At 34.9% G+C, this 11,895-nt stretch overlaps 2 protein-coding genes across 4 annotated transcripts; both read left to right on the top strand.

The window, feature by feature from the left end:
• Window positions 1-1,272: 1,272 nt before the first annotated feature.
• On the top strand, window positions 1,273-4,510 carry LOC141693521 (putative serine/threonine-protein kinase PIX13). Its single transcript, XM_074498654.1, has 6 exons — window positions 1,273-1,539; window positions 2,389-2,729; window positions 2,961-3,096; window positions 3,185-3,327; window positions 3,505-3,628; window positions 3,720-4,510. The coding sequence occupies exons 1-6, from the start codon at window positions 1,461-1,463 to the stop codon at window positions 4,163-4,165; spliced, it is 1,269 nt and encodes a 422-aa protein (XP_074354755.1). The 5' UTR covers window positions 1,273-1,460; the 3' UTR covers window positions 4,166-4,510.
• Window positions 4,511-5,420: 910 nt separating this feature from the next.
• Window positions 5,421-11,108, top strand: LOC141689168 (pentatricopeptide repeat-containing protein At2g17140). Of its 3 annotated transcripts, none has more exons than XM_074493358.1 (5): window positions 5,421-7,953; window positions 8,192-8,551; window positions 9,171-9,315; window positions 9,396-9,598; window positions 10,190-11,108. In XM_074493358.1, exons 1-2 carry the CDS (start codon window positions 5,447-5,449, stop codon window positions 8,325-8,327), a joined length of 2,643 nt encoding a protein of 880 aa, XP_074349459.1. In that variant the 5' UTR covers window positions 5,421-5,446; the 3' UTR covers window positions 8,328-8,551; window positions 9,171-9,315; window positions 9,396-9,598; window positions 10,190-11,108. The 3 variants fall into 3 exon arrangements, with proteins under 3 accessions (XP_074349459.1, XP_074349458.1, XP_074349457.1); XM_074493357.1 differs by lacking the exon at window positions 9,396-9,598 and having other exon boundaries at window positions 10,190-10,412; window positions 10,501-11,107; XM_074493356.1 differs by lacking the exon at window positions 9,396-9,598 and having other exon boundaries at window positions 10,190-11,107.
• The last annotated feature ends 787 nt before the right edge of the window (window positions 11,109-11,895 follow it).

The following is an 11,895-nucleotide window of genomic DNA, read 5'->3' as shown; positions in this document are numbered from 1 at the left end:
AATTGATGGTAATTAAGTAATTTCAGCAAGTACCCATCACCCATTGACTGACTACCAAACTTTTAGTATTTCGTCTATTATAATATAGTATAGATAGATAGATTATAGATATAGATGTTAATATTTTGTTTTAGCCGAATGAGTATTATACATTATTTTGTTTTCCCCGATATCATTATATCGACCAACAAATTATCTTTCAATTCTAGTTTTATTTTAGCTCGGTTTAATATAATATTTTTTAAACCAAAAACGATAGTATTTATTATTTTGTTTTAGCTGATGCAGCAAATTAACCTAACTATATTTGTTTTTTTTAGCCATGTATCAATTGTATAATTTTATTTAAATATAATGTATATTATTTTAATAGCTTATTTTATCCCTAGGCCATTATATATCTACAAATTATTTTTAAATTTTAATTTTGTTTTTAGACCGGTTCAATAATTTAATTATTTTTTGCCCGGGTGATTAGTAATTTGAAATTTCTTTTAGACTGGTTTAATATAATAATAATTTTTTTATGCATGGGTGAATAATATATATTATTTTATTTTGACTTGAGGTTATTATACAAATTTAATTTATTTATATTTGTCTAATTATTTTGTGAATATTAATCTATTATATATTATAATAAATTTTAAAAATAATTATAAATAATAATTAAGTAAATTTAGATGACATAAAATAAATCACCATAGGATCTCATGTGAGTTATGGCATGCTATGTTGCCGGGACACAGTATGTTGTAAAGTGTGAAAGTACTGTGTACATTTATCCTAATTAAGGGATTACCAAATTTTTAATATTTTATTTATTATAATATAGTATACATAGATTGAAGTATTTACGATGACAACCAATTCTACTTCCTGTTTGGTGTAGATTGCACCGCAACTACCAACAGAGAATTTAAATGTAAAATTAATTATTTTTATTTGTCGTGTAAATAATGTGACCAACAAAATGTAATGCACCAAGTAGAAGACAAAGAGACACAAAGCAGGAAACTGTGAGTGTTATAGCATGAAAGTTCATGATGATGAAATTATAGTCTTCTTGAATGTTCAAAATCTACTACTAAAATTAAATTCTTTTATTGGCTTGAAATTATTTTCTTTGAAACTTTCTCCTTTCATACTCCAACAACGTTGACTATAAACATGGCTTCATAGACACGGCATATTGACCAGACTCATTTGTTTGTAACACTGCTGGTACTACATATATACATGCATCATGCATACATTACAAATTATAAAAGAAAAAAGGATTCTCTGACTTGAAGTCAATAGTAAACAAGCAGGCATCATCTGCAGTTCCACAAATTTTATATCAGAAAGGAGCTACAAAATTTATATAAATTCAGAAGCCATCTGAAAACAAGAATAGCATGATCATCTCTGTTTCTGCATAGCAACAAGACAGGAAACAGAGGCATAGGAGACTAAATATGGGTATTTGTTGGGGATCTTCTGCTTCTTCTTCTTCTGTCAATCAAAGCCCGGTTTCTACCGGCAATATTAGTTCAGGTATCATTAAAAAACCCCTTTCTTTTTGGTTTGCAATTTATATTTTGTCTATGGATGTATCACAAAAGTCCCATGGATTATACCAAAGTTAAGTATTATGTTATCGTTGCTCGATTTCAAGCATTGCCGGAACTGAGACCAGAATAAACCAATTTTGGAAAGTATGCTTTATTTTTCAAGATTTTTATTTAACTTTACTTTACGAGATCAGCCGGGGCTTCAGCAGCCTACTCCGCCCTCCTGGTTCCTGTCCTGATTTTAAGTATATAAGGTTGCATTTGACTTTGACTTTTATCTTGATCTTGTTTGGAGCAACTATATATGGCAATAAGAGGATCAAAACACCCAGTTGTTGATTGTGTTTGATAAAATGCTAGTTTCATAGTATTAGAACAATCTTCAACCTTGGATTAGGTTGTACTTGCATATATAGGATTTGTTATAAGATGACAAAATCTGCGCACAGTTTTTTTCTTTGGTATCTAAAATACATAGAAATTGATCATGCTTGAGGCAGTGGCGGAGACAGGGGGAGCCAAAAGGAACAGTTTGTAGGAAACAAGTAATAAAACAAAACTTAAACTTAGAGTAGAGGGAGCAAAAAGATATATATAGTACTTCCTGGCTTAACGAACAAGCACTTCAGTTCCACAAGTACACATTCTGCAATCTGTAATATACCCTTTCCTTCAAATCCATTAACAAGATTAAAAGGTCATGTTACATGTACATGTAAAATGTCCGAGCATTAGCTTGTAATTTTGTTTAATGCAGAGGCATCAAATCGATGAGCAAAATATTTAACACATATAAATTCCAATTTGTTGCTTTAACTTGTGTACAATTTAGGAGGTATATCAGGAACAGCCAGCAACACAATATCATCAGGGGGAAGCAATGTGACCAATGTCTCTAGTAACAGCCAGTTCTCAGCATCGAGCGGAGGGGACGAGGTGTTTCCCAGTGGTCAAATATTGCCCACTCCTAATTTGAGGATATTCAGTTACGCAGAACTCAAGATTGCAACCAAGAATTTCAGAAATGACACTGTGTTAGGAGAAGGTGGATTTGGGAAAGTCCACAAGGGATGGCTTGATGATAGGGGAGGTTCGTTGAGGGGTGGAGGTGATTCTGTTGTAGCTGTGAAGAAATTAAATTCAGAGAGTATGCAAGGCTATGAGGAATGGCAGGTACACAGTTCTCTGTATTCTACTTTTGTGATTCAAAAATTTGTTTCCTGGCTGGTACACACTAGATATTAGTTTCAATACAATCAGCCCACGACAAAATAAGAGCTTATCCAAATTGTTAGTTGTCGACTACTGTATGAGACAAATTTATCATGAATCTGAGAATTTCGTGTCTTCTTTTTTAATTTGTAAATGTTTTATGCTAATTTTTTTTTTTAATTATTGATGCAGTCTGAAGTGAACTTTCTCGGACGCCTTTCTCATCCTAATCTTGTTAGACTGGTGGGATACTGCTGGGAGGATAAAGAGCTACTTCTTGTTTATGAATTTATGCAAAAAGGAAGCTTGGAGAACCACCTATTTGGAAGTAAGTAGTAAGTTGCATGGATACATGAGCAATAAGCAGTGTTATAAAAGTCCGACAATCTCATTTGCTTCCTTTTTGATATATGCAGGAGGCTCTGCTGTTCAGCCACTTCCATGGGGCATACGTTTAAAGATATTGATTGGAGCTGCTCGAGGCTTGGCATTCTTGCATGCTTCAGAGAAACAGATTATATACAGAGATTTCAAAGCGTCAAACATATTGTTGGATGGGGTAAGATTAACATGTAGAGTAGGATTGTCATAAAAACCAAGCTAATCATGCTGAAATAGAACACACTCACACACCCAAATAATTTTTGACAAGATTCGATTTGTTTGACCTCCCCTAAGCAAGTAGGGACCTTTGGTATTCTTGAGATTTACGTATCAATTTCTTCTCTTTCCGCAGTCCTATCATGCCAAATTGTCAGACTTTGGCTTGGCAAAAATTGGTCCTTCAGCTAGTAAATCACATGTTACAACACGAGTTATGGGGACATATGGGTATGCTGCTCCTGAATATGTTGCCACGGGTAAGTAATCTTTTAGTCCTTTCAAATATAGATACCTTAATTTCCCGTCCTCAATGAATTTGAAAACCTAACATTCTAGGTATTTTGACAGGGCATTTGTATGTGAAGAGTGATGTCTACGGTTTTGGTGTGGTATTGGTGGAGATGTTAACAGGCATGCGGGCACTAGACACAAATCGTCCTAGTGCACAACATACCCTGGTCGACTGGGTGAAACCACATTTGTCTGATAAACGAAAGCTGAAGAACATAATGGACTCGAGATTGGAAGGGAAGTACCCATCTAGAGGTGCTGTATTAATTGCTCAGCTGGCTCTAACATGTCTTGCACCTGAACAGAAAACCAGGCCATCGATGAAAGAGGTAGTCGAGACACTAGAACGGGTTGAAGCAGTTAATGAAAAGCCAAGGCCACCCAGAGTACATTCTTCACACAATGTAGCTTCACATAGAAATGGACAAAATTCTATGAATTATCGGTCTCCCCATCACCCAAGACAAGATGGAAATCGAGGGTATCCACTACCGACAAGGTAATTTCTAATTCACACATCGGCTTGAAGAGCAAAATGAGTGTGTCAACATACACACACAGAACAAATGGCTTGAAAGGTTTGCTATTTGAGAAATTCAGTGTACTTATCTCTTCAGATCACCTTAGCATAGCATAGTATGTAGTATGTGTATTTTCAAGTACCCGAGTACAATGGAATAGTATTTAGAGTAGTTGTTTCATAATACAAATTTTTTCACATTGGTGGTGATAGGGTTCTGATGTTGAATGGTTTGTTTTGAAAGATCCAGATTAGGGAGGGTATTGTACTGTAAACATTTTTTCTCTACTGTTCTTCAATTGCAACAATACATACAACCATTTTTTTAAATTGCACGGTAACTACTGTAGCTTATTAGTTTGATCAGTTCCCCATTTTCTGTAACACGTAATCTTTTACAATGCGATTGATACCTTATTCTTGAATCCGCATGTCCATTGACAAACACAGTCTTATCTGTGTCGTTGTCTAGATACATTATGCTTGACAATGAAGCTCTGCATATACATCTCGCAAAATGCCTTCCCGCTCTGATTTGCTAATTACAAAGTTGAGATCCAGAGTTGTTGTGCAGATTGGCCTAGTGTCATAATATAGAAATGAAAGATATGAACTTATTATCTAAGCTAACTTGAATTGATAAGAACAAACTATATTTCCAGATGACAAGACAAATGTTTACATATTGTTGAAGAATGAAAGAGATGACCAAAATGCTTAATCCACAAGTTAACACTAGAAGACAGTATATATAGATTTATGAGCTAACAGAATTCCTAACTAACTGACAGGTTGTGCCTCAACTTGAGTGCCAGTTGTAACTTCTAGATGATTCTCATTCTTAATTTCTACAGCATCAGTCATATTATCTGTAACACCTAGTGTCTTGACAGTATTTCCAACTTCAAAACTAAACATAAATAATTTTACTAAAAACACCTTCAATGGTCATGTAAAACAAAACAAAACAGGGATGCTATACTACTAGTAGTATGCATCTACATGCTGATTGCTGATGCATACTCTCTACTATAAAAAGTTGATAAAAAATCTCAATGAATAATCTTGTTAAATATATAACCTTTTAATTAAAAACCTCGTCTTTTTAATTTCCCTATCATATTATTAAAAATTAATACATGTTAGTCTCGATAAACGAATAATCTCGTAAATTTCCGATCACGAGTCCATTCATTTACCCAGGTTAACTTTAAAACTACAAAGCCCGTTAAGTTCACCTAGATGCTAGGTGTCAAACATTAGCATGGCTGAAGAAGCAGGCAAGAAGCTGACTAAAACTCTACTAAAAAACTCTCAAAACCCAACATTAGCATGGCAAATCTTCACTCGCATTGCATCTTCAAATCCTCAAGCTTCAATTATTTCTTCAATACCTCTCATCACTCGCATTCTTGTTGGCGCCAAAATGTTCACTCAAACACATTTCCTCACAAACCTTCTAATCAACAATCAATCCTCATTTTCTTCATCATCTTACACTCACTTACTCACCCTTATTCGTATTATTGCCAATGCAGGTCATTTAGACCAGGCCATCCCCCATTTTCGAGCCCTTCGAAACCATTTTAGAGATAAACCACCTTCAATTTCTTACTACAATATGCTTATAAAGGCTTCATTGTCACAAAATAATGCAGATTTTGTTTCTTGGTTGTATCAAGACTTGATTCTTTCTGGGGTTTCACCGCAGACTTATACTTTTAATTTTTTTATTGGGGGTTTATGCGATTTGGGACGGTTAGAGGATGCCCGTAACCTGTTTGATAAAATGTCTGAGAAAGGGTGTGTGCCTAATGAATTTACTTTTGGGTTATTGATTCGGGGGTATTGTCGAAATGGGCTGGTGGAGAAAGGTGTAGAGCTTTTGGATGTCATGGAAAATTTAGGTGTTGTGGCCAATGTGGTTATTTTTAATACTTTGGTTTCGAGGTTTTGTAAAGATGGTAAGACTGATGAAGCTGAGAAATTGGTGGAGAGGATGAGATTGGTTGGGATTGATCCCAATGTTGTTACTTTTAATTCGAGGATATCGGCTCTTTGTAGTGCGGGAAAGATTTTAGAAGCGTCTAGAATTTTTAGAGATATGCAAATTGATAAGGAGTTGGGGCTACCGCAGCCTAATAATGTAACTTACAATTTGATGCTTCAAGGTTTTTACAGTCAAGGTATGTTGCAGGAAGCTAGTACTCTTGTGGATACTATGAAAAGAAATGGTATTTTTACCCAACTAGAGAGCTATAATATATGGTTGCTAGGCTTGGTGAGGAATGGGAAGCTTTTGCAGACTCAATCAGTTCTTAATGAGATGGTTGGTAAATGCATTGGACCGAATATTGTATCGTACAACATTGTGATTGATGGACTCTGCAAGAATGGGATGCTTGCTGATGCAAGAACTGTAATGGGACTGATGAAGAGTAGTGGAGTTCCTCCTGATACAGTGACTTATAGTAGCTTACTTCACGGGTACTGCAAAAAAGAGAGGGTAGGTGAAGCCACTAAGATTCTACATGAGATGTTCAAAAGTGGCTGTTTACCAAATACTTATACTTGCAATATCTTGTTGCATAGCTTGTGGGAACAAGGGAAGATATCGGAAGCAGAGAAGCTCCTGCAAAAGATGAATGAGAGAGGTTATAACGTGGACATCGTTACCTGCAATATTGTGATAGAGGGTCTGTGTAAGAGTGGGAAGGTTGACAAAGCAATTGAAATTGTTGACGGAATGTGGACGAATGGAAGTGCTGCTCTTGGTGAGCTGGGAAATTTATATATTGGTTTAGTGGACGATGGCTATAATACTAATGCAATTAAATGCATGCCTGACTTGGTCACTTACTCAATCTTAATAAATACCTTATGCAAGGATGGGAGGCTTGACGAAGCTAAAAAAAAGTTTATTGAAATGATTAAGAAAAAGTTGTGCCCTGATTCATTACTTTATAATATATTCATACATAGTTTCTGTAAGATAGGAAAACTATCATCTGCATTTCGGGTTCTCAAGGATATGGAGGAAAAAGGTTGTGGAAAGAATTTAGTTACGTATAACTCTTTAATTCGTGGTTTGGGTAGGAAAGGTCAAATATTTGAAATGTATGGACTGATGGATGAAATGAAAGAAAGAGGTGTGTCTCCTAATGTAGATACGTACAATAACTTGATAAGCTGTCTGTGTGACAATGAGAGAGCAGAAGATGCCATTAATCTTCTAGATGAAATGTTACTAAAGGGTTTGTCTCCTAATATATCTTCCTTCAAATATCTAATTAGTGCTTTTTGCAAAATTGGAGAGTTTGTACCTGCACGAGAGGTGTTCAGTATTTCTTTGAGTATATGTGGCCATGAGGAAATACTTTACAGCTTATTATTTAATGGATTGCTTGCTAGAGGGGTAGTCTTGGAAGCTAGGGAACTGTTTGAAGCTGCAGTAGATAGATCTTTGGAGATTGAGAACTTTTTATACAAAGATCTCATTGAGAGGCTTTGCAAGGATGAATTTGTAGACCTTGCATCTGATATACTTCAAAAGATGATGTATAAAGGATATACCTTTGATCATGCATCATTCTTACCAGTTATAGATGGTCTGTCTAAAAGGGGAAAGAAGGAGGATGCTGACGAGCTTGCAGAACAAATGCTGGAGATGGCTTCTGAAGGTAAGGTGGTGAACAAAGATTGCGGAGATTCCAGAGTTTATGAGAAATCAAAGAAGTATAGAGGAAGTGACTGGAAGACTATTGTGCACAGGTATTACTGCGGAATTAGCAATTCTACCCCCATTTCCCTTTCTATCCCGTCTTTTATATAATGCTTCCTGCTCTTCCCCTCATTGCTAACTTCACAAAAAGAAATTAATTATAACTGTTGCTCCCAATTTCACAGTCATTATTAATATTACTTTCTGAAAAAAGTACTCTGTGTTTTTGTACACTGGAAAATTGGGGATTTTGACACCACTTTATACTTGTTAACAAAATCTGTACAGGGATGATGGCAGTGGAACAGCATTGAGAACTCTTAGGCGAGTACAAAAGGGCTGGGGTCAGGGAAGTATATCAAGTTTTCAACCCCCTAAAAGTGACTATCTTGATGATTGGGATGGCAATTTTCCAGTGCATTGATAATTTGAACCAAAATTTAAAGGGTAGCAGAATGCTGCTGGACTTGAGATTTATTTTGTGCCGTGCACTTGCGTTTGATGATGGTTTCCCTGTTTTTCAAACTCTTGATCTCTGTTCATCGCGAGTATCAAATTTTATGGAAAAGTCATTCAGTGTTTGGATAGCTGACACGATATCTACTCTGCAATTTAAGCTGGCTTTCTGTATTTACTAAAAGTTAACAGGTTAGAAGTTATGTATATTTAAGCATATGAACTATGAAGACCTTTTTCGAAATTCTGTTAGCCTCTTACTAACCTAACACACACTTTTCTGCATGCCTAAATATGCTGCATCTTGATAGTCGAAATTTAGCTCACTATTAATTTGTGTTTGTTTGTCTGTTTTCTACCTATACTATGGTTACTAATTATTGGCATCTGCACAGATTACAGTTGAATAAGTTAGTGGAGGCAAATGTGTTCCTGAGTATTTAAATTTCTTTTACTTGATCTTACCTCCAAAAAAAAGTTATCTCTAGAACAAATGAACATTATACTTGTTAATGCAACTATAGATCTTTCACAGGATTTCTTTTTATTAAATTTCTTAATTGAATTTCTTGCTATAAGCTTCATACAAAGCTAGCACAGGTGTTTATGTTTTTATGCGTAAGTAACAGCTTACAACATTTTCATCTGGTTATAATGATAAAAACCAAAATTATCCCTGTGTGCTTGCTAATATCTATCCAATTATTCACGTGCGTGTGCCGACCAGCATGTTTATTTTGAATGGGAAATTTTCCATGTCTAGTTTAAGCATAATCTAATGCATGACTTAACGATGCAACTATTTTTGCAGGGTAGCGGTATACCAAGTAAATATAGGTACTCTGTTGGCTTCCAAAAGTTTCTCAGTTGTCTTATGGGGATATTCCCCACCTGTCAAAACCAGCATGAGATAGATGGCTTGAATTGGGAGGTTATGCACATCAATTTCTAGTCAGGTTAGTTTTTCAGGTAAAACTACAGACATTACTGCAACAAATCAGACCTGTGTATGCTATCTTTTGCATAATTTTTCCAGGTCTGTAGATATGAGTACCATAGCATGTAGATATGAGTACCATAGCAAGACGTTTAGGAAATGAAAATGCACTGGTAGAACAATAGGAAGAATTACCACCCTGGAATGTGATCTTGCAGTTCTTGTAGCAATGAGTTATCTGCTAAAAGACGGTTCCACTTTTGCATGATGCACCTAGCTAGTCTGATTGCCACCAAAAGGAGGTCACATGTTTGACATCATATCAGTGTTTTTTTATGCTTAAAGAGCTAATCACTGCTTGCTAATTGTAACATTTCCTAGTTTAGACTTAACAAAAAATTATAACGTACCAGGCACTATTGTGCTATAAACTTGTAGTATTTTACATAGTTTGAAAGAGAATACTGGGAACTGTGCCATTCACTCACGATGCTGGCTCATATCCTGTTTTTAATGATGATGCTGAATGGAAAAGATTTTTTTGACTCTAATGAAGTTTTTTAATTGCTATTTTAGGAAACTATGGTGGTCTTGTTGTTGAAATTATGATTCAAAATTGTAACCAAAATATTAATTGATTATAGAAATATTTGCAATTGATTAGATTATTTATGTGACACTAAACGTGCGAGCTTGTCAAGTTTGAATACTATATAAAGAGTATATTCTGTTGAATAAAGATAATAAGTTTACACGATAAGTTGAAACAAATATCATCTATCTCCCTCTTGTCTTCTTTTATCACAATAACAACACTCCTGTTTTACTTTTATTATTATTACTGGCAGCCTATCTCTTAGCTTAAAGTGGTAGTTTAATTATGATTATCATAGGAATTCATGGACTGAGAAAAGAGATGGCAACAAATAGTTCTTTAACTATTGTCCGAGGGAGATGGAATTCCTACAAAAGCTTAATTCTAGAAAGCAGGGCTGGTCCTGAGAATATGAAGTTGATTCTTTAACCTAAATTGAAGGTGTCTACATGCGCAAAAAATGATTAGTTGAAGTCGATGACAAACCTTCTGAAATCACTTTCCAACTATTTCTGATGATCGTAAGGAAGCTCTTCTTCATGTTATTACTACCTCGGAGTTCTACAGCGAATCAACTTTAACGATAGCTTGTTGCAACACTCATTATAGGTGCATTACTAAGATCCTAGCTGGAAACACCAAGTGCATTACAGCCATGGAAGTTTTATCAGCATGCATGGATAAACTCACTGCTGGAAAAATTATAAATTTCATTGGAAAGCTGATACTACTAAACTCATCTACCTTGCATTTGCAGATGATGTCCTGCCTTATAGCAGGGAAGACATGGCATCTATTGGGAGATAACTAAAAGGTCCAGACTGATTGGGGATCGTTTACTATATCTGATAACCCTAAAGAGGGAAGGCACACAGATATATAAATCATAAAACATGTTTTTATAATTTCTCTACAATCCATAACAATTTAAACATGACAGTTATTTCTATATATTTAAACATCCAAGCATATTAATCGCATACCAAATAAGCAAAAACCATTTAAACAATTATAAAGTTGATGAATCAAGAACAGCTCACCGGAGTCTCTGGTGAATGCTATGCCCCTATTTCGACTTCCCTGTCATCTTGGGCTTTGCAACTTCAGACGTCTCAACGGACTATCTACCGTTCCTTACTTCTTCATCTTTATAATTATTATAATATTAGATGTTTATGAGGTACTTGATCTGTATGAAATTCAGCTTAAATATATATATAAACTGTATGTTATCTTGTTATAGATTGCAGATGTGAGGTTTTTAGTTTGCCATTAATGTATAAAGAAGAGAAATTTGTATAAGAAAACTCAGAGAGAAAATAATTTAGCAAGTGATCTCGATTTCTAAACTCATGAAAACACTGATACTTCTTTTGTTACAATTCTCCTCTTATAGAGGGAGAGATTTTTATTACATGATATGCTTTTCCGACATAATATTCTTTTTCTTTCCTTCTTTTTCTTTCATCCCTTCCTTTTTCTTTTCTTCTGTCTTCTTTTTCAACTTTTGCAACTTTTTCTTCCGTCTTTTTTTTTCAACTGCAATTTTTTCTTCTGTTCCGCTTTCTCTTTTCCTTGTGTCCACTTCTTATGAATTATCCCGTCTTCTTTTTCAACTTTATGAATTATTCTGTCTTCTTTTTCAACTTTTGCAACTTTTCTTCTGTGCTTTTATTCTTCCTGCTTTCTCTTTTTATTTCGTCCACTCCTTTTGATGCCTTCTGTCTTTTGTCTTTTGTCTGGAATTCCATAATTTTTGGCTGTTTCTATTTGCTAATATATTACAGTCACCAATTTTCATTGGGCCGTAGAATCATATATTACAATCACTAATTTTCATTGGACCGTAGAATCATATATTACAGTCGCCAATTTTCATTGGGCCGTAGAATCATATATTACAGTCACCAATTTTCATTGGGCCGTAAAAACATTTTCTAATATGTTATGGTCACCAAACTTTATTTGGGCCATAAAATTACTTTAATATTACATGTTGAAATA

Source organism: Apium graveolens, chromosome 10 (assembly GCF_009905375.1).
Source record: "Apium graveolens cultivar Ventura chromosome 10, ASM990537v1, whole genome shotgun sequence".
In the NCBI taxonomy this organism is placed as follows: Eukaryota; Viridiplantae; Streptophyta; class Magnoliopsida; order Apiales; family Apiaceae; genus Apium; species Apium graveolens.
Note: the sequence above shows the minus strand (reverse complement) of the source record. Positions and strands in the feature narration are given on the sequence as shown.